The sequence below is a fragment of the Lepidochelys olivacea genome (genome assembly GCF_965140295.1).
Source record: "Lepidochelys olivacea isolate rLepOli2 genome assembly, chromosome: 1".
Lineage (NCBI taxonomy): Eukaryota > Metazoa > Chordata > Testudines > Cheloniidae > Lepidochelys > Lepidochelys olivacea.
Genome location: NC_140411.1, coordinates 138,377,831 through 138,401,698, shown reverse-complemented (window position 1 = coordinate 138,401,698; position 23,868 = coordinate 138,377,831). Strand labels below are relative to the sequence as shown.

The 23,868-nt window shown below is 38.9% G+C and overlaps 1 protein-coding gene across 3 annotated transcripts in view; it reads right to left on the bottom strand.

Moving 5' to 3' along the window:
* Positions 1–337: 337 nt before the first annotated feature.
* MOSPD2 (motile sperm domain containing 2) overlaps positions 338–23,868 on the bottom strand; it is a 62,260-nt gene continuing 38,729 nt past the window's right edge. For 2 of the 3 annotated variants that reach the window (XM_084651466.1, XM_084651465.1), the window contains exons 10-15: positions 15,922–16,034; positions 14,310–14,406; positions 13,063–13,159; positions 6,158–6,287; positions 3,131–3,233; positions 338–2,528 (exon numbers count right to left, since the gene is read on the bottom strand). In XM_084651466.1, coding sequence (XP_084507592.1) covers positions 2,382–2,528; positions 3,131–3,233; positions 6,158–6,287; positions 13,063–13,159; positions 14,310–14,406; positions 15,922–16,034 — 687 coding nt within the window. In that variant the 3' untranslated portion in view covers positions 338–2,381. Of the gene's footprint in view, positions 2,529–3,130; positions 3,234–6,157; positions 6,288–13,062; positions 13,160–14,309; positions 14,407–15,921; positions 16,035–23,868 lie in introns of those variants that run through there. The other variant, XM_084651467.1, reaches the window with a different exon arrangement.

Genomic DNA, 23,868 nt, shown 5'->3' with positions numbered 1-23,868 from the left:
ACTATCTTGGTAAACCAAGTACCTTGAGGCCAATACTAGGTTGGTGTCCCATTGTGCTAGGAACTGTACCCTAAAAGGACAAACCCCTACCGCAAAACCCACAGATTTTTAACTCTTACAATAAATGTTTTAAGACTGAACAGTAAATGCTACATTTTTCCTTATATTTCACAAGTGCATTTATTCCTCTAAAACATATTAAAATAGAAAACATGTTCATCTGATCAATTATACAAAGTAAATACTAAGATAGTATTAAAAATACTGAAAATATATGAAAGCACCAGAACATTAGAATATTTATATTGGCAAAGATTCTAAGAATATATTCCTTGCAATTTTACAATAAAGTGCTACTATATCCAGTCAAAATTAGTGATAAGCATTTTATAAACAGAGTTAGTAAATCTTGTTTCTAATTTACAAAATTACTGTATGTTACCAGAACTCTAGATTATTTTTCCAGAGGATGTTCCATTAAATGCTTTGTTGATGGTGAAATGTTTGGAATATGAAGTATAGGAAAATAATGTAAACAATATGGCTAATGGTAACCTATGTTTGAATGTATTCAATATTGTAGAAAATAAAAGAACAGCAGAAAGCAAGATGAAGACACCCAGAATAATGAAAAATGAAGAGAACATTGTGATAAAACATGAAGTATGAGTTCATACAGGATAGCTCACCAAGTACGAAGATATTTCTAAAGAAACTTTCCATTTATATAGTACATTTTCAGTAACCTTATTGGATTGATATTCTGCTTCATCAGAATTAGTCTATTAGTTCACTACCTACAATTTTGTAGAATAAAATACTGATCAGTTTTTCTTTTACTTTGTCAATGATGCCACACCTATAATCATTAAAGAGACACTGACATGAGAGAGACAGACACCCAAAGTTTGTCCTGTTTTTTCCCCTTAAATATGTTTTTTGGGGGAACAGTACCTTAAAATATACCATGAACTCTGCAATTATCTTTTCTAATAGATTTAAAAAAATCAAAGCCATCAGCCCAGCACTAATCAAGAGACTTATCCGGACAAGGCAATATGTGGAGAAAACAAGAACCAGATTTCAGTTTTAAGTTTCAAGCATTTATTATAAAGGCTTAGTTTAAAAAAAAAAAAAAGGATTTAAAAATTTATGAAAGATACCATGTCTCCTTTTAGGCTTTTAATTTTTAGATAATTTCAATATAAATATTTACAGAAATGAGTACAAAGAATCTTTGCTAGAATAAATTCTCACTCATTTTATAGATCATTCCTAAAATGCTTTCAAAGAAACAGATACTGTATTTTTCATAGTCTAATATATCCAGTCTTTTCCTGACCTGGCTTGTTTCTTCCAAATATTCATGCATGATTGAAGTATATTGCACATCTCTCAGAAATGTTTCCTACATTGATTTTTTTTCTTTTTTTAGCTTTTATTTGAATCATGCAGTTGACTATTGCTGACCTACTTAACAGCATGTTGCTTGGGAGTTTGAATAAAGAGTTCCTTCTACAACAACATGAAATTAATAAACATTAAAGTAGGGAAATTTAACAGAACAAAATATCTATAATTAATTAGGACAGTGTCTCAACAAAAGTAGTTTTATCAAATGTCTTTGGAATTATGGCAGGCATTTTTTTCTGGGGAATATGGCTAAAAACTGATGCACGATGTATACTGTCTGGCATGAAATATTGATACAATAATTTTACATTCAGAAAAAAAAAACAAAGAATTAACCATGATAAGGATGCTGTTCTTGAATTTCAAAAAGCATGACCATCTAATTACTGTGTACTATAGGTTCATATGTCCCTATTTTCATATACACTATGTACATTCACACATATCATGTAAGAAAAATCTAACCTGTACTATGTAACTATTTTAATTCTGTAAAAAAATAAAGAGGTTTTTTTAAATACATTTAAGCAGCCTGCCTGCACCTTTCAGTACATCCTGTATGCATGAGAATGAAACAAAACTAAAAAGGTGACATTTAAAAGTACTTCAACCAAAATGAGAAAAATAATATATTCTATGCAGTTTTAAGTTATGTTACATTTAGTCATCTTTTCTGTTCGGTAATATTCAATAACATGTCCAGTGAACATAGCTCCTAGCTCTTCGAATATCCTCTTCTTTCTGTACTGTAAGTGTCAAGACAGTTTCAGTAAATTTCTGCGCTCTTGTTGGTCTTTTGTTTCTTCTTTTAACAGCAAATAGTATTACTCAATGTTGTACTTTAGTCTCAAGAGAGCACAGACCTCTCTCGTTTTTGGTAGTTTCAGGGTTTAATGGAGCAGCATTGGATTCTCTCTCTTTTCAACCCGATTAACACAGGCAGCACATGTAGTACAAAGCATTGTTGTTTAGCATCTCGGAGTGTACAACAGGTAGAAGCAAAAGGCAGCAATAGCAACTAAGAACAATGCTAATACAACTATTAGCTGCTGGAACCAGACACAGCGATCAATCTGCTCTTGAAGTCTCTTATTAACCTGTAATAATTGAGTTAGCTGGAAAAAAAATAGGTTATATGATATTAAATAGCTTTTTACTGAATGAAGTCTCCTATCTCTAGTGATTTTAGCTGTAGGTAACTCTGAGACGCAGTTACAATACTGAATTATCCAATAGTATATTTTATAAGATACACACAAAAAATCTTCAAGAATTCCTCTATCACAGTGTGCTCCCATAATTTGGATCACATCTGTATAATATATTACTTCAGAGATATAAACAATTCTATTTTGATCTATCTGTAGATAGACAATGTATGTACATATATAAAAAATGACCATTTTCTACTAATCGATAGATAGGAACACTTATATGTGTTACATACCTCAAGTAGTAGAATTACTAAAAGGAATGAGAGTAGTGTGATGGAAGTGGAAAATGTAGTAGAGTTCATTATCTCAAGAATCATTAAAATAATTACGTCACTGTATTTGGTTTACAGTTACTTTGTAGCATTCAATTCCTCCATTGAAAATATTTTCAGTTTTGAACTTGTTTTGTACTGTTTCAATAAATCTTCTACTGCCATTTATAGTGGTAAGCTATTAATCTATAATTCTGTTAAATGACCATTTCTATGAAATAACACTCTTACCTGTAAATGTAAATCTTCATTCGTTTTTGTAGGGATATTAAATGAATTCTCTTTTAATGTCAGAGTAGAAGGCTTGCTACTTTCTACAACATGACATCTTAACCTGTGAAAATTTAAATGCAGTTTATCAATAATATTATGAAGTTTGTTTTAACTAAAACAAAAACATTTAAAGGACAAAAATCCTAAAACACACTTTTCATAAACATATTACAGTTCAATTATTTTACCATTGAATAGTTCAATACAACATTGTTATCAAAGATATGATTCTGACCCCCAATGAAGTAGACAGGAGATGGATCATGCCCAAAATACCATGGTTACATTGTGACAGCTTTTGAAGCATGAAGGCAGAACAGGAACAGAATAATCCCTTACAACAGCAATTCTCAACCTATTTACCATTGTTGGCCACATTTGCAGCTCTTTATGCGTTATCTGGCCGCATCCACACAATATATGTTACAGGAATGGCCCTGAGGATGTCACATAGACTGCAACTGTATGCTCATTGGGCTGCAAGTGGCCCACAGGCTGCAGGTTGAGAACCACTGCCTCAGAATATATCACTTACCTTTATGCTTTTAACCATTCTGTTACATATACTATATAGATGTTTATAATCCAAGATTCAGTACTAAAGAAATGTTTCATTTATGTTAAGTATAAAATATTTAGAGAAAGCAGAAACAGAATTTCAAAGCATGCCTAAATATACATAGTTATCAGCTTCAAGACATGGTTTACAATAACAAGAAGATTAGAAAAGTTACTTAAGAAATAACCATTGCATGCATTTGATGTCACACATGATACTGAAAATTAAAGCATTTTATAAAACACGCAAGAACCATTTTGGAAACACTTAAGACCATTTAGAGAGGAGATGGATGCATTTATTTGCCTGGGGAGAGGGGGGGGGGGAGAATCAAGCTTATCAAGAGAAGAAAAGGAGTACTTGTGGCACCTTAGAGACTAACAAATTTATTTGAGCATAAGCTCACTTCATCAGATGCATTCAGTAGCTCACGAAAGCTTATGCTCAAATAAATTTGTTAGTCTCTAAGGTGCCAGAAGTACTCCTTTTCTTTTTGAAAATACAGACTAACACAGCTGCTATTCTGAAACTTATCAAGAGACTTTCTTTCAGTCTTCTTATGTGAGAAGAATGGAAATACTAAAACTTTTGAGAGAAGAATAAAGCAGAATAAAAAGGACAGAATGCTTTGGAATAACTTGATTTTGAAAAAACAAAATGCTAACTGGCTTCCTCTGGGAGAGGACTTAACAAGATGGAGCTATTAATCTGCGGCTATAAATATTCAAACAACAATGCATGACTTTAGGTGGGCAATAATGACATGCTCTACTCCACTTGAAATAGGTTTCCTTGAAAACGAAAAGGTCAGCACCATATAAATCTACATGCCACATTCCACATTACTGGATCAAGCACATTTCAGAACATCTTGCTTCCTGGTGCCTTCATTTGTATTGGTTTATTAGTCAAGTATCCCTTGAAGGCTGTTGTGGCAGCTTTAATATAGTCAAGCAATTTCTCACTATTGCTCAATGGCCTACCCTAACAAAATACCAGTGTTTAAGCAAGAAAGCACTTACTTACATTTTACAAACTCAGTGTGCAAATGCACACAGTTTACCTTTCAGTATGTGTAAACAAAAATGATCTAAAAATTGTGTCATGTTTTCCTATACAGAACTTTATTATTTTCTTTGGGGATTTTGGAAGAATCTACCCTTACAAGATTTGTATTTTGAAAAAAAGAAGCTAAAATGTGAGAAATAATCACACAATTCCTTGAAAAGTGACAATGCTTTTATACTTTCCAGAAAGAATGAGTTTACTAAATGACAGAGCAATAGTAAATGTACCTAATGGTTGCATTTATGAACTGCCTAATTATTATAAGATAGTCTCTTATGAGCATCTATGTATCATTTTGAATTACATAGTTAGGTTCAACATTTACATCTCAAACATATACGAGCTGGAAAAACAGATTTAATTAAACAAAAAAGCAATTTAGTAAAACATGAACTTCAATAAAGAGGCGGGAACACATAATGGAGAGTTATTAGGTTGTAATGCCCTAACAAACTTGCCAGTTTTATTAAAGCCAAGTGCTTCCGTCCTCCAGACTTTACTTTAATTGCTGTTAACTTTTTCCAACATTCATACTGTAGGATGAAATTTTCCAGCCCCGTTTTCTACTAGAGAATGAATGTTTTGAGATATTCTTTTTAGTGTACTGGTGAAAACGGATTTGGATTTAGCTACATTCTGAAAGTTCTAAGTGAAAATGTATGTTACATTATGCAGAACATACTTTTCCAAGTATGTGTAGAAGAGCAGTTGTTAGTAAGGGTAATTAAGGTGTGCATGAAATAAAGTGGAGTTCTGGAGAAGCTTTGCATCATGGATTAATGTATACACTAATACACTAGTACACTATACACTAGTAAAGCAGGTCTGGAGGCTCTGCAGGAGACATTTCTACTAGTGCATGTCTGATGGGGGAAAAGAGCATTCTAACATTGACTAAAAAATATTTCTATATTACCTAATTCTTCTTTCTAACTATTTGCTGTTTAGAAAACACCTAAGAAATTGTACAACCTCCTCCCCGCGCTTAAAAAAACCCACTATCAAGAGAATGTTGAACTGAAGTTCTAATGTAAAAAGTGATTATATAAAAATAGCACTTTCTTACTCAGCATATCTACTCTATGTAGTAACATCTGTTAACTGTTACAAAAGTATTTTTTCCTATTGCTGCTTACTCATGTTAACACTTAACAGTGTGAGAGTTCAGTTCTATTACAGCTTATGCATCAATAACAAAGTCCCAATCAGTTTTACCTGTAGAACCCACTGCACGCAATGGGGATGAACAGGGGTCACCAAGAGCATAATTCAGCTTATAGAATCTTTAATACTGATGATGATGCACAAATAAATACAAAACCCACATAAGAAAGCCTTTAAGCCAACTATATGCTTACCTATGTTCCATCACTTTGTTTCTAGGGACTTCTTTCCAAAACTGAGCTAATTCTGGCACACCTGCTCCAGAAAACTGGTCCATTTCTGCTGCCATTATCAGGAAACGGTCCTGCAGGGAAGCGGCAAAACCTACCCTCAACCAAAAAATCCAAAACAATAAATTTAGCAGAGGTTGTATATATACACACTAAACATCACTTTTACCTCTCTAGGAAGGAAATTAAAAAGTAATTTTAGTTACTAAGGAAAATGTGAACTGTGCAGTTCAAGTAAATTTAACAGAACAGCACAAATACTAGAAAGAGGAGGTTACTTACCTGTAACTGGAAGTTCTTTGAGATGTGTGGTGCCTGTGTGTATGCCACACGTGAGCGTTCACGCGCGCCATGCACCTCAGTCCAGAAGTGTTTCTTAGCAGTGTCCATTGACCTGCACGTGCACAGGTAGTCTCCTCATGGCTCCCACAAGGAGGGTATAAGATGTAGTGCAGGTCGACGCCATTCCAGTTTCCCCTCTTATCATTACAAAATCCAGTTCGAAGCAGAGGGGATGGAGGGTGGGTAGTGGACTACAGAGAGGACCAAACATCTCGAAGAACCTCCAGTTACAGAAAAGTAACCTTTTCTTCGTTGAGTGATGGTCCTTATGTGTATTCCACATGTGGGCATCTTGTGAGCAATGATTAGCACAAAGGTGGGTGTGAGGATACTAATGGCACTGCGGTCTGTAGTATGGCATTGCTCATGGCTGTGTCTGTTGCGGCCACTTGTATTATGGCGTAGTGTGCCGTGAAAGTGTGGACACCACGCTGCAGCTCGACAGATGTCTTGCCAGAACAGATCCGCCAGTGAGGCTGAGGAGGCGACCTGTGCCCGTGTAGAAAGAACCATGACTCTGCCTGGCGGTGTTAGCTGGAGCGTTTGTAGCATTTGAGGATGCGCTCCAAGACCCATTTGGAGATGGGCTGGGATGAGAGGGCTTGTCCCTTTGATCTTTTGGCAATGGCCACCAGTAGTTTAAGTGATTTTTGAAATGGTCCAGTCCTGTGGAGGAAGGACACTAGTGTGCATCAGACATCGAGGGAGTGCAGGGCCCTGTCAGCGGGGAGGCGTGTGGCTTCGGGCAGAATACTGGGAAGTGGATGGACTGATGGAGGTGGAACTCAGATACCACTTTTGGAAGGAATTTGGGGTGGAGCTGTAAGAACATCCTGTCCTTGTGGAATATTGCGGGGGGGTCTGCTATCATGGCTGCAAGCTCACTGACTTGTCTGGTCAGGGTTATGGCTACCAACAATGCCACTTTCATTGAGAAGTGGGAGAAAGAGTATGTGGCCATTGGTTCAAAGGGTGGTCTCGTGAGGGCGAAGAGAACAAGATTTAGGTCCCATGATGGTGTGAGCTTCAGCACTAGTGGAAAGGTGCTAAATAATCCTTTCATAAAGTGGACAGTGATACGGTGCATAAACCCAGAGGAATGGGTGGTGTTGCACATACTGGTGAGTGTTCGAGATGTTTGGGTGCCCAGGTGACCATCCATACCATTGGGTCCCGTTGGTGCCTGGCCTTACTCTGCCTCTGCAGTATCTTGGGTACTGGTCCAGCTAGATCTACATGTGACATCTCTCCCGACTCGGGTCGAGGAGGAAACGCTGAGCTTGAGAGCAATTCTTTGCAGAGACCTGGCTTTTGTGCCTGTGAGAGTTTTTTGCTCTCGTATCAGGACTTGTCCCTAGCCTATGGTACCGCCAGCTCTGAGGCAAGCACTGTGCTTGGAGGGGGCACTCACTTCTGGTGGTGGCCGCTATACGGGGGTTGGGGGGGTCTCCTGGGCCAGGATCCGAGTGAGCCTGGGGACGCATGGCCTCCCCCATAAGATATTTGCGGAGGCGGAGTTCATGGGCTTCCCTGGTCCTGGGAGGGAAGGACTTACAGCTGGTTCAGCGTGCCACAGTGTGTGCCTCATCCAGGCAGTAGAGGCATGGCTTTGCTTGACACTCACATAGATAAAGCGTGGGTAGAAGACACAGTTTTTGAAGATCCTGGGCATAGTCCCTGAGGTGGGGTGGAGGGGGATGCGGTTCCCGAACAGGGAAGAGAACTACTATATTAACTACACTACATAAGACTGGCCATACTGGGTCAGATCAAAGGTACATCTAGCCCAGTACCCTGTCTTCTGACAGTGGCCAATGCCAGGTGCCCCAGAGGGAATCAACAGATCAGGTAATCATCAAGTGATCCAACCCCTGTCGCCCATTCCCAGCTTCTGGCAAACAGCGGCTAGGGACACCATCCCTGCCGATAGCCATTGATGGACCTATCCTCCATGAATTTATCTAGGTTTTTTTTTTTTTTTAACCCTGTTATAGTCTTGGCTTTCACAACATCCTCTGGCAAAGAGTTCCATGGGCTGACTGTAAGTTGTGTGAAAAAATACTTCCTTTTGTTTGTTTTAAATCTGCTGCCTATGAATTTCATTTGGTGACCCCTAGTTCTTGTGTTATGAGCGGGAGTAAATAACACTTCTTATTTACTTTCTCCACACCAGTCATGATTTTACAGACTTCTATCATATCCCTCCTTTGTCATCTCTTTTCAAAGCTGAAAATTCCCAGTCTTATTAATGTCTCCTCATATAGAAATCATTCCACATCCCTAATAATTTTTTTTGCCCTTTTCTGAACCTTTTCTAATTCCAATATCTCTTTTTTGAGATGGGGCGACCACATCTGCACACAGTATTCAAGATGTGGGCGTACCATGGATTTATAGAGGCAATATGATATTTTCTGTCCTATTATCTATCCCTTTCTTAATGATTCCCAACATTCTGTTCGCTTTTTTGACTGTGACTGCACACTGAGTGGATGTTTTCAGAGAACTATCCACAATGTCTCCAAGATCTCTTTCTTGAGTGGTAACAGCTAATTTAGACCCCATCATTTTATATGTATACTTGGGATTATGCTTTCCAATGTGCTTTACTTTGCATTTATCAACACTGAATTTCATCTGCCATTTTGTTGCCCAGTCACCCAGGTTTGAGAGACCTTTTAGTAGCTCTTCGCAGTCTCCTTGGGACTTAACTATCTTGAATAGTTTTGCATCATCTGCAAATTTTGCCACCTCATTGTTTACCCCTTTTTCCAGATCATTTATGAATATGTTGAACAGTACAGACCCCTACGGGGACACCACTGTTTACCTTTCTCCATTCTGAAAACTGACCATTTATTCCTACCCTTTTTTCCTATCTTTTAACCAGTTACCAATCCATGAGAGGACCTTCCCTCTTATCCCATGACAGCTTATTTTGCTTAAGAGCCTTTGGTGAGGGACCTTGTCCAAGGCTTTCTGAAAATCTAAGTACACTATATACACTGGATCCCCCTTATCCACATGCTTGTTGAACCCCTTAAAGAATTCTAGTAGATTGTTGCAGGATGATTTCCCTTTACAAAAACCATGTTGACTCTTCCCCAACAAATTATGTTCATCTAGATGTCTGACAGTTTTTTTCTTTACTATAGTGTCAACCAGTTTGCCCGGTACTGAAGTCAGGATTATCAGCTTGTAATTGCTGGGATCACCTCTGGAACCCTTTTTAAAAATTGGCGTCACAGTAGCTAACCTCCAGTCATTTGGTACAGAAGCTGATTTACACGATAGGTTACAAACTACACTTAGTAGTTCTGCAATTTCATATTTGAGTTTCTTCAGAAGTCTTGGGTGAATACCATCTGGTCCTGGTGACTTACTGTTTAGTTTACCAATTTGTTCCAAAACCTCCTCTAATGACACCTCAATCTGAGACAGTTCCTCAAATTTTTCCACCTAAAAAGAGTATCTCAGGTTTGGGAATCTACCTCACATCCTCAGCCGTGAAGACCAATGCAAAGAATTTATTTAGTTTCTCAGCGATGGCCTTATCGTCCTTGAGTGCTCCTTTAATATCTTGATCGTTCAGTGGCCCCACTAATTGTTTAGCAGGCTTTCTGCTTCTGATGTACTTAAAAAAAATTTTTTGCTATCACTTTTTGAGTCTTTAGGTAGCTGTTCTTCAAATTCTTTTTTGGCCTTCCTAATTATATTTTTACACTTCATTTGCTAGAGTTTATGCTCCTTTCTATTTTCCGCACTAAGATTTAACTTCTACTTTTTAAAGGCTGCCTTTTTGCCTCTGACTGCTTCTTTTACTTTGTTGTTTAGCCATGGTGGCACTTTTTTGGTTCTCTATGTTTTTTAATTTGGGGGTACACATTTAAGTTGAGCCTCTATTATGATGTCTTTAAAAAGTTTCCATGTAGCTTGCAGGGATTTCACTTTTGGCACCGTACCTTTTAATTTCTGTTTTACTAACTTGCTCATTTTTGTGTAGTCCCCCTTTCTAAGATTAAATGCTACAGTGTTGGGCTGCTGTGGTATTTTCCCCGCCACAGGGATGTTAAATTTAATTATATTACGGGCACTATTACCAAACGGTCCAGCTCTTGGACCAGATCCTGTGCGCCACTTAGGACTACATCAAGAACTGCCTTGCCTCTTGTGGGTTCCAGGACTAGCTGCTCCAAGAAGCAGTTATTTAAGGTGTGAAGAAAATTTTATTTTTGCATCCCATCTTGAGGTGACATGTACCCAGACAATATGGGGATAGTTGAAATTCCCCATTATTATTGAGTTTGGTTTTTTTTAATTTTTATAGCCTTTCTAATCTCCCTGAGCATTTCACAGTCACTATTACCATCCTGGTCAGGTGGTCAGTAATAGGCCCCTACTGCTATATTCTTATTATTAGAGCATGGAATTGCTATCCATAGCGATTCTATGGTACAGTTTGATTCATTTAAGATTTTTACTTCATTTGGTTCTTTCACATATAGTACCACTCCCCTACCAGCCTGACCTGTTCTGTCCTTCTGATATATTTTGTACCCTAGTATTACTGTGTCCCATTAATTATCCTCATTCCACCAAGTTACTGTGATGCCTATTATATCAGTATCCTCATTTAATATAAGGCATTCTAGGTCATCCATCTTATTATTTAGACTTCTAGCATTTGTATAAAAGCACTTTAAAAACTTGTCACTTTTTAGCTGTCTGACATTACATGATGTAATTGAATGGGACTCTTTTTCATATGACTGTTTCTCATCAGATCCTACCCATATTTTATCATCTTCAATTCTCTCCTCCTTACTAGGAGGTAGAGAATCTCCATTAATAGATCCTCCCCTAAGGGATGTCTCCTGAGTAGTCCTACCTAGGGTTAAGGGTTGATGGGTGGTAAAGGGCTTGGGGATCAAAGCCTCATTAAGAAGCTGTCAGCCTTGCCTAGTACTATAAGTTAACTTATCTACTTATACTAACAAAATTAATTTACATACTATATACAAAGTAAAATCACTCTCTTAGCAGCATGAAGGAACAGGGCTTCCGACTGAGGCCATGCAGTGGTAAGAGGGAACTGGAGTGGTATCGACCCACACTACCTCTTATACCCTCACCTGGGAGCCATGAGGAGATTCACTATGCACTTGTAGGTCAACGGACACTGCTAAGAAACACTTCCAGACTCAGGAGCATGGCATGAATGTGCACCCACATGTGGAATATACACAGGGACTATCACGTGAAGAAGATAGGTATACTGCAACTACAATAGGTATCAAAAACTTGTGAAGTCACACAGGAATAAAGGAGAAAACATATTAAACCGTAGGAATTAAAATTTTCCAAATGGAGACTATTTAGCTAAACTGCAACATGAAAACCTATGCTAATGAACAATTCAAAACATATTTGTTGCTGTTGTTTCACAAAATGGACTTGCTGAATTTGGTAAGGTTTGTAAAAAAGCGGCTGGATATCAATAGAAGCATAAGACAACAAACTAACAACACTTTTAGTGGATTTATGGTACAATTTGACATAATTACCCTTAGCAAAATTATTTCACCATGTGGACCCTTTGAGATTAAAAAGAAAATTAAACATAATGATGCATTTTTAATTAGGAATGTTTTAAATGAGAACTCATTTGGAGACATATCTGGCAATGTCTTATGGAAATATAAAGAATGAATTTAGTATTCACTCATGCTAAACATTCCTCTCTAAAATTTGTTAAAAGATTCCATATTATTTAATTATAAAAGAGCTAACAAAGCAGAAAGATGCAACTGCTCTTTGTAGAAATGTATACCCAAAGCTACTTACAGTTTACTTCCATAACACAAAATTTGAATTTTTTCTTTTCCATCAAATATCAGTTGGCAGTACAATTTCAGTATAATTACAAATCACATGGATGAAATATTAACATTGTTATCTGTACTGAATGAAATAAATTGTGTGTGTTTGTTCAACTTCTCCAGAAGCCAACCTCATTTTCATTGTTTCACACTCAAAAACCTGGCACTTTGGTAAAAAGACAGAACTACTGTTAATCGCATTAGTGATCAACAGAACACTTCTCTACTGGATGAAGAAAATAATTCAAACCAAATCTCCTCAATATACATCTCTAAATATGATGCTTATTTTAAATCCTTCACGAGGGACTACTGCAACAGATTGAAACAGCCTTCAGCCATTCTTGCAGATAACCTGACTTGGGCCCACCCAATTTTAGCAGCAAAAAGCTTGCATAATGAAGCAGTGTCAACTGTGATACTACAGCAATACCAAGGGGAAAGAAATGCAGTTTGGGTGTCTTGTTATGTTAAGTAAATCTCCATAGCTAGTCCACTGCTCTTCTAGCAGCTCCCAAAGCTCACGGTGCCAGGAGGTGTGGCCCACAACGAAGTATAGATAGAGGCCAACTCAAAGAAGAGCTGTTAATTATGCATGTACCGCCTGTAGACTTGTTTGAAAATTGTGTTCTATGAGTTTTTACTTACCACCATGGAGGGATACTACTATGTCTACTGATGTACCAGGTTCACAGCTACTATTACTTGGTTTAACTCTATACTTGTCAGGAGCAGTTGTTCTCACCTAAAAATAAAAACAAGCAAGTATATGTCAGAGTTTAAACACATTCTGCCTACCAGCTCTGTTACTGCTAAATTTACAAAAAAGAAGCGACGAGACAGAGTTTGGTGTTCCTGAAATGTTAACAGCCCTCTATTCTTGCCAAAAGATGGAGTAACGAAGACAATAGACTTAAAAAACAAAAACACACCCAACACCCTTTTCCTGTTTGGGTGGAAACATTAGCTTCTAAGTCTACTATTTCTTCCTCTATCAGTTTTGTCCTTCCCTATTTGGTAAAGACTGATTTCTTCTCTCTCTTGTTTTTCATAAATAAAACTAAAACAACAAAAATACTGAACGTAATACTTGTGAAAGTTGCTAGTTTGACAACTTTGAATCCTGAATCATGTATATATGCAGACAACATATACGAAGTGGTGGTAAACCAAGTCTATGCATACTTAAATTCATTTAATTTCCTGCATTCCTAAAAATATGGCTACTGAGTTGAACATGAAACAGAGACTGCACTTATTCCTCTGAAGGTGATCTACTGAGGAATGGATTTTTCAGCAGCTTCGACACAGTTGATCACAAAGTGCTGATGACTTGTTCATGGAACAAACAATAAAAAGCGATCATGTACATAGTGGTTCCCCCTTCGTTCTTTTTAGGGAGGATCCAGAAAATCAGGAGGTAAAATATTTAATCATTCCTAAATCCTCTTTCATATGGGGTTCTTTTATGGATTTATGCTGTTGACCATCGTGTTTGGTGTTGGTTTCATATGTGACAAATGCAGGCAAAGGTTTGTTTTAATTTCTATAATCTGCTCCCAGACATAACACTGGATGAAACATAAAATATTACATGACCGACAAAACCTTCAATAAAATAGTCCATTTTTTCCTCTGAATACTAAAATGGAAAAGAAAGAGACCATGGGGGGGGAGAGGAGGGAAAGAAGATCTAGCAATGGCTGGACACCCCAATATGTGTAAGTATACCACCCTTTCATTATTTTTTACTGTTAATTATCTCATTTGACCTTTATTCCATGAAAAATTTGGGACTTTACACAAAATCTGCCACAACAAATTTATATTTCTAAACAAATGAAAAGCATGTGGACAGTAAAACAAAACAACATCTGGACACAAATAATATTTACCTTAAAGGCCACTACATTTTTAGTCACATTTGTCAGAACAATCAAGCATTTTTTTTCTCCAATTTCTTTGGATCCAAAAAATAGTTCTTCTGCCGGACTAATTGACAATAAAATAAGAATAATGTTTATACAAATTTTCATTGAGCAAAATCCACTATTTTTAAACACAAATAATATCTCTCAATCATTTACCGTAACAAAAATCTGAGTTTATAGCAACAGAAAAACAAAGTGCTTTCTATCCACCAGTTACAGTCACTGTAAATTAAGTTCTCCACAGGCAAGCTGCCACAATATTCTGCAGCATATTTAGATTAGCTAGAATCCAAAGCTGGTAACAGTAAAAAGCGTACGTGCTTTCTGTGTGCGCGCGCACTAGGAACTAAAGGTTTGTCTCTCCCCCTCCCCTAAGATTAGTCACTTAACTCTTGATTTTAGTTTTCATAGAATATCAGGGTTGGAAGGGACCTCAGGAGGTCATCTAGTCCAACCCCCTGCTCAAAGCGGGTGCAATCCCTAACTAAATCATCCCAGCCAGGGCTTTGTCAAGCCTGACCTTAAAAACCCCAAAGGAAGGAGATTCCACCACCTCCCTAGGTAACACAATCCAGTGCTTCGCCACCCTCCTAGTGAAAAAGTTTTTCCTAATATCCAACCTAAACCTCCCCCACTGCAACTTGCGACCATTACTCCTTGTTCTGTCATCTGCTACCACTGAGAACAGTCTAGATCTATCCTCTTTGGAACCCCCTTTCAGGTAGTTGAAAGCAGCTATCAAATCCCCCCTCATTCTTCTTCTCTGCAGACTAAATAATTCCAGTTCCCTAAACCTCTCCTCATAAGTCATGTGCTCCAGCGCCCTAATCATTTTTGTTGCCCTCCGCTGGACAATTTCCAATTTTTCCACATCCTTCTTGTGGTGTGGGGCCCAAAACTGGACACAGTACTCCAGATGAGGCCTCACCAGTGCTGAACAGAGGAGAACGATCACATCCCTCGATCTACTGGCAATCCTTCTACTTATACAGCCCAAAATGCCATTAGCCTTCTTGGCAACAAGGGCACACTGTTGACTCATATCCAGCTTCTCGTCCACTGTAACTCCTAGGTCCTTTTCTGCAGAACTGCTGCCTAGCCACTCGGTCCCTAGTCTGTAGCAGTGCATGGGATTCTTCCTTCCCAAGTGCAGGAGTCTGCACTTGTCCTTGGTGAACCTCATCAGATTTTTTTTGGCCCAATCCCCTAATTTGTCTAGGTCCCTCTGTATCCTATCCCTACCCTCCAGCGTATCTATCACTCCTCCTAGTTTAGTGTCATCTACAAACTTGCTGAGGGTGCAATCCACGCCATCCTCCATATCATTAATGAAGATATTGAACAAAACCAGCCCCAGGATTGACCCTTGGGGCACTCTGCTTGATACTGGCTGCCACTAGACATGGAGTCATTGATCATTACCTGTTGAGCCTGACGATCTAGCCAGCTTTCTATCCACCTTAGAGTCCATTCGTCCAGCCCCATACTTCTTGTGGCTTTAAACTGATCAAATTAATTTTAAGTGAACAATACACAATGCAACAAAGCAAACAAAATTATTATTGCACACTATTACCTTATATGTAATAATGGTCCTTTAAAAACAGTTAATGCTTTCTTTGCATTTTTTGTTTTGGAATCTGTTTTGTCATTCTCTTCTGGTTTGGAAATTTGTTCTACAGAACACACCTGAGTAAAAATAAATCAGAATGATAAAGGAATAAAAAATATGAGTCATACATATTACAATCATGTAGATATTTCTGCAGCACATGTAATGGCAAGATGCTCATTCCACCAAATTTACACGTTATAGACCCTGTTAATCTTTGAGTTCCTTGTAATTTCAATGAATGAATGAACAATGTATGATGGCTTTGAAATACACGCACACAATCAGGCTTCTAACAAATTATTTTTAGATATACACACACACACATTATACATATGTATGTATGTACGTACGTACGTACGTGCGCACACACACACAGACAAGTTAAAAGCTTGATGCCTCATAGCTTGGAGATTTCTTTAAAACTCTGGACATAGAGCTACCGTAAGTTGTTCTAATTTACAAACCACTGGCCTCATCCCTCCAATGCAGAGCAAAACATTCAAACAAATATCCCAATATAACCATGATTAAATATGATGTAGGATAGATAAAATAAACTATGATATTGTATTTAATTACATTTCATGGACTTTGCTAAACTCATCTTTGTGCCTTAGTGTTCAAGATATAAAGCAATCATGGGAATTTAAAAAAAATGTGATTTGATTAATAAAACTGATGGAAGCCTAATGCTGATGATGTGGAACACTGTAGGCACTGCCCTACAAGTAATATACATGATGCTTCAAAAGGGGTAATTTACCAAAGCTGAGGGAAATTATGAGCCAAACTGATCTGGATGAAAAGAAAAGTCAGAAGACGACAAACTCTTTATATAAAACAAGATGTTTTTAAAGTATATTAAAAGTGAAAGAAATGCTAGCGACTATGGGGCTGAAAGGGTGTAAGCACCAAGTAATTTGATCTTAAAATTACTAAAAGAAACACAAACCAAATTATCAAAATTGAGACCTGGGACAAACAAGAATTAAATAGATGGAATTACTACCTAAGTGTTTCTCATGCAATTTGTTCAGAAAAAAAAATTCAAAAGATTAACAGCAATTATTAATCATTTCATTATACTAAACTCAGAGGGTAGTCCCACTATTTACCACCAAGACTTCTCTTTCAAGCACTAGGGAATGCCATGGAAATCAATAACTAAACTTGATTTTGAAATAAAGAAAAATGTTTAAGAATTACGATGACAAAAAGAAAACAAAAAAAAAAATCAATCAAGAATGAATATGCAAATAAGTTACAACACATAAAAACACATACAGAGGGACCTAGACAAATTGGAGGATTGGGCCAAAAGAAATCTGATGAGGTTCAATAAGGATAAGTGCAGGGTCCTGCACTTAGGACGGAAGAACCCAATGCACAGCTACAGACTAGGGACCGAATGGCTAGGCAGCAGTTCTGCGGAAAAGGACCTAGGGGTGACAGTGGACGAGAAGCTGGATATGAGTCAGCAGTGTGCCCTTGTTGCCAAGAAGGCTAATGGCATTTTGGGATGTATAAGTAGGGGCACAGCGAGCAGATCGAGGGACGTGATCGTTCCCCTCTATTCGACATTGGTGAGGCCTCATCTGGAGTACTGTGTCCAGTTTTGGGCCCCACACTACAAGAAGGATGTGGATAAATTGGAGAGAGTCCAGGGAAGGGCAACAAAAATGATTAGGGGTCTGGAACGCATGACTTATGAGGAGAGGCTGAGGGAACTGGGATTGTTTAGTCTGCAGAAGAGAAGAATGAGGGGGGATTCGATAGCTGCTTTCAACTACCTGAGAGGTGGTTCCAGAGAGGATGGTTCTAGGCTATTCTCAGTGGTGGAAGAGGACAGGACAAGGAGTAATGGTCTCAAGTTGCAGGGGGGGAGGTTTAGGTTGGATATTAGGAAAAACTTTTTCACTAGGAGGGTGGTGAAACACTGGAATGCGTTACCTAGGGAGGTGCTGGAATCTCCTTCCTTAGAAGTTTTTAAGGTCAGGCTTGACAAAGCCCTGGCTGGGATGATTTAATTGGAGATTGGTCCTGCTTTGAGCAGGGGGTTGGACTAGATGACCTCCTGAGGTCCCTTCCAACCCTGATATTCTATGATTCTATGAAAAGAAAAGTAAATAAATGAGTGATACAAGGTATTCATGCTTGAAAAGCAACTTTCAGTCTGACATTCTAAAATGAAAGAAAATCAAAATAAAATTCAATTAACTATGTGAAAGGACTAGTATCACAGAAGCGAGTATAAGATTCAAACACCCATGAGAATCAACACTATTCAAATTGATTACTTCTTAGAACACTAAACATATCAAATGGGTGTGTTTCCCATTGAGAGAGACTAACGGTTAAGAAACAGCAACAATTCAATAAACATACTTAAGAACACAGTACCTGAAAACCAAATGTAAATTTAATTAAAGTAAACTAGGTTACAAACCTATGATTCAACTTAATATCAAGAGTCTCAAACTAAATAAAAAATGATAAAATGGGATAATACACTTGAAAGTACTCCCAACTTAAACAAGGCTAGTTAAACAACTAGTGATTCTTAATTGTGTTTTAAGAAACCACAATTCTAGGACTAATCACAGAATTTAACAAGTTAAATACAAGGTCATGTGACAATTACAATTACATATTGTTTATATACATATGCCTAGCTGAAGATTACAACAATATGAAAGAAGCTGAGGTTCCAATAACTTCATACATATAATACAATTGTTTCAACAGCACGAAGTCGATACTTTTAGTTCTGGGTTGTGACATTAATAGGCAAATGTTTAATTTGGTGACGCGGCTAAAACAGTTCATTTAGGAAGAGTGTAAGGTGAAAGCTGAAATTAGCAAACCAAAATTTGGTAAGCTTGAGTTAGGTGCAATGAGGTGCTTTTGTCATTCAGTTTATTTGCATGAGGGATTCTCTATATGAAGGTATGTTTGGTCACAGACAAAACACACACAAAAAGTGTAAGCATGGACAAAATATGATAATTTGGGAATCACCCCAATGTTTGGCTTCTGTTTGATATTATGGATTATGAAATGTTATTAAAAATTGCTACATCATGAATGCTTCACTTTATGAGGATCCACCATTACTTACAGAACATGCACCAGGTGCACTACCGAGGACAAAAGGAAGGTATTTGAGGCTAATGATGGGGCAAAGGTTATGCATAAGAGAAACTGCATCTCCAGGGAAAAGCTACTTCCTCCTCCATTTTAGGGGAGGGTTGTGGCGGTGGTGGTGTTTTTTTAAACAGTGGGAAACTACCAGGAGACAGAACAAAGAAAGCAGCTGAGTAGGAGGGGTTTAAATAAGAAAACACAAAAGAACAGAAGTCAGATTGCAAGAGGAAGCACTGGGTAGGAGGAGACAGCAAAGTCACAGAAAACGGGGAAGGACTCTCTGAGGGAGAAGCCACCCAACATATGACCGCCTGCATGAAGCGGTGAAACTGCCTGCTTTACTGGACAGAGACAGCCCCAAGGAACTCTGACACAAGCCCAAAGAATGCTCTGGAATGGTGAGGAAATTGAGGAAGGGAAAGACATGTACAGTGTTTCTTTTTGTAGACCTGTACTCTTGCCCTTTATATGATTAAGAGCAGTTGCGTTAGGCGATGGGTGTGACTACAAGCTGGGGTGTGACTCACAGTGCACGTCCACAGACTTATGCTAGATCTCATTAAGCTAGTGCAAGTACAAATAGTAGTGTAGCCACAATAGCATGGACAGTGACAGCAGCAAAACAGCTTAGCCATGCCAAGTATGTACCCGCTGGCTTCAAGTGGGTTTTCACTCAGCCCAGCTAAGCTGTACCTCCACTGCCCATGCTACCGCGGCTATGCTACTATCTATACTCATGCTAGCTCATGAGCACTAGTGTGAGTATGCATGCACAAGCTGAGAACCACAGGCTTAGCTTGTAGTGTAAATGTAGCCTTAGGTACTAGGCAAAGTGCCAGTGTGTGCTGAATGCTTTACAACTACTGTGTTGCCTCTTAAAAGAGTTAAACTAAACCGGAAGCTTCACACCTTTGGGGTGGAGTTTTGGGAGAGGGTGTACTTAAATATGGGGGAGTCTGAAGGGTCAGTGACTTACCCAGGGGATGTAGGCAGCTGGGCAGTGGGTTCCAGACGGAAGGTCCGTGGTCTGAGAGCGTGCCTAGGGACCCCAAGATTGGGGCAGTGGCTGGACTCCACTCAGGCTCTAGAAGATTAAACACCAGGGAATCCAGGGACAGAGACGCTTAAACTCCCTTCACAGTAGTCTGGTGGGTGGCCAGCAAGGGGGCGGGGGGGGGGGCCTGACCGGATCTATGGTAGAATGGTGGCAGTGCTTGGGATTAGTGTAGTAGTACAAGAAGTTTTTAAAAACAAACACTTTTGCAAGGGACTTCACTTCTGCTGTTAGCCTGAAAGCCAGGAGCAGATCTTTCAATTGCCTTGGGTAAAAATAGCTGCCAAATATGAATTAGGAACAGCTCAGGAAAGAGCAGATTCTGAGCCTGTGTGCACAGTGAAGTCTGGCTTCTGCTGATCAGAAAAATTGGGAGTTGGTGGCCGCATTGCACAATATATTATGGGATGGATGGGGCACCTGCTCCAAACCAGGGGCAAGACTAGATCCATTTTTTCCCCCCTACAGGGCAGGCGGGTGATCAAAGAGATTGTGCCATGGACAGTTCCCAAGATGGTCGATAAGACATAATGGTGATGACGAGAAGCCCAGAGCTGTAGAGGCTGGAGTGAAGACCGCTTGTGAAGGAGAGACAGATGGCGTTGATGGCACTGCTTCACTCCTGTGCCTGGAGGCAGGATGGGACACTCACTCCAAACCAGGGTCCCTTCTCCTACAGGGCATGCAGGTGACCAAGCATATGGTGCCACAGATGCTCCAGCAGACATAGTGGCAAGGGGGATAGGTCCAGAGCTATGGAGGCTGGAGTGGAAAAGGCTGCTTGTGAAGGAGAGAGAGATGGTGCTGTAGGCCTGGCATCAGAGCGAGCAGACAGAGCAAGAGGGACAGAAGCTTGTTGACCAGGATAAATGCCACCAGTTCAAAATAGGAGAAGATAGTCAAGTCACATTCATGGGACCTAGGAGGAGGAACATGAGGGCATACCTAAACAGGTGTTAGCAGGCAAATATATGTGGGTATGGCGAACCCCTGTTGATCCCTTTCCTGGCATAATGAGGGAGAAGATTTATACGATGTAGATAGGAACTGACCTATAAAGTTCTCATGTAAATGGTGTGATCAGTGGAATTGTTTAATAAATGTATGAAGTTTGAATTAATAGTAACAGTAGACACTGTCTAAAAATGGGGCCTTAGAACATACCTAGAATACTTGAGTATCCCTACTCTGTTTTATTTATTTATTTATTAAAACAAGGGAGAAATATGACAATTTGTCTGTAGAACCTATCATCATGTCAACCAGGAGTTATTATAAAATGTTCCTCTTTAAAACTGCTCTACTACAAATGCCTCTCTGTATGTGGCTCCACCATTGCTGGCAGGACATGCATCCAATGAAGTGGGCTGTAGCTCACAAAAGCTTATGCTCAAATAAATTGGTTAGTCTCTAAGGTGCCACAAGTCCTCCTTTTCTTTTTGCGAATACAGACTAACACGGCTGCTACTCTGAAACCAGTAACACTGCAGCCTGAGGACAAAAGGAAAGCACTTCAGGTGCAAAAGATTATGCGAAAAAGAGTAATGACATTCCAAAAAGAAAGCAGCCAGGTGACCAAGAAGGGTTTAAATAAGGAAACACACAACCAAGGAAGCCAGATAGGAAGAGGAAGCACTGGATGGGAGAAAAAGTTACAGATGATGAAGAAGGAGACTCCATTAGGGAGAAGCCCCCACAACACCTACGAGCCTGCATGAGGCAGGGAAAGCCTCTCTCTTTCCTGGAAAGAGTTGGCCCCAAGGACGTCACAGGTACTCTGACCCCATCCAAAGAAGGCTCTGGAGTGGTGAGGAAACTGAGCAGGGAAAAGTGTGTACAGTCTATTGTTTTGCGGATCTGTACTCTCGTGTGCTTTATATAATTAAGCAAAAGAGCAGTTGTGTTAGACTCTGGGCAAAGTGTCAGTGTGTGTTGAATGCTTTACAACTACCATGTTGCTTCCAGAGAGAAACTGTAAGTCAGAAGCTTCAGACCTCTAGGGTGGAGTTCTTGGAGAAGGTGTGTTTATGAATGGGACTGTCTGATGGTTCAGCAATGTGCTCAAAGAGGCTAGGCACCTTAACAGTGGGTGTCAGCATTCAGAAGATGCCAGATAGAAGGTCTGTGCCTCAGTGTGCCTACAGACTCTGAGACTGGCTTAAGCCTCCAGAAGGGAATATAAACACCCAGAGATCCAGGACACAGAGGTTTGGATTCCCTTGACAGCAGTCCAGTGGGCAGCCAGCAAGGGGGCACTTGATGAGATTTGTGACTCAAAGTTGATATGCAGAAAAGTAAAGTAATAACACCACAATGCTCTTTGTATTTGACATAAACGAAGGCAAACCAGTAATAAAGTTACCACACAAAAATGGAAATGAGGTGAGTATGGAGCATGAAGTATTCACACATGCTATTAACTCTTTAGTGAGAAATACACAACATAATCAAGATCAGTATACAAAAGTATTCTAGATTTTATAAACACACAAATTACGTTTGAAGTGAGGTTAGAAGAGCGCTCTTGTGAACACACACACACACACACTTTAATGGTCACAGAAGGGAGAGATCGGAGGATTTCTTCAACGAGCAAGTAATCATACACATTTGCAGATGCATCAAGCTGCCAGGAGTGAGTGACAGATACAGTAGAGAAACAAACAAACAGTGATTTGAGTATATTAATTAGCTTTTAGTGGTGCTTAAATTTAGGGATTAAAATTTTAACTGGAAAAAAGTTAACCAAACACGCTCACAAAGATATGACACCGTATAGTTTCAGATTTTAGGCAGCATGCAGCAAGACAATTCTGAGTTCAAGATTAATTCTTTAAGCAACAAAATAACTTTAGTAAGCTCGGTGACTATTAGATCAGCCTGAACATATAAAAAAGCACTATAATTGTAGGAGGATATTATATTGCAAACTAGATGAAAAACAGACAACTGAATCAAACACTATAGCAATTTAATTACAAGGTGTTAGGTTTAATTCCTGTAACAGTCCAGTTATGGCTCTTCGAGGATTTCAAATGTTAAGGCTACTTCAGTGCTCTCTTTTCTTTCCTGTTCCGAGTGTAATCTTGCTTGATATCTATTTGGAATCCGGTATTTCAGTAGTATCCATGGAAGTTAAGTTTATTAATTTGGTATATTTCAATATATAAATCCCATCAGCACAGAGGTCTGGATTTAAAGAAACAAAGGTCTGAACTTCAGAAGAGTTCAGTATTCTAGAAAGGCAATACCTTTGTTCTCCAAGGCCAAATTCTGACTTCCTTCGAAGTATCTTCCTATGGCATCTCAGAGATAAATATTAATTTTCAAATCATACTCTGCCATCTGTTATCAGAGGAGTATTCTGGTGTGGTGATGATCTTTTCTTGGCATATTTGCTCTTTAGGAAAGCTCTCTTTCCCAAAACTGCTTATTGTTATGACCTTGGACGTTAAGGTCCAAGACCCAAGTTCTTGTTCATAAAGGATTCTGGTTAAAGAAAATCACTCTCTCTCTTGGGAGAGTGGAATCAAACATTGAGCATTTCTCACGGGAAGCAGGACTCAAGTGAGTGTGTTTGGGACTTTTGGACCTTTGGATGAAGACTCACCCTCGGGATTGCTTAGATAAAAGACAAAACTCCTCAACTGTATTTAGCATCTCTTTTCATACATTAATTCCATTCAGCTGTAATGGTGGGCTAGCCCAGC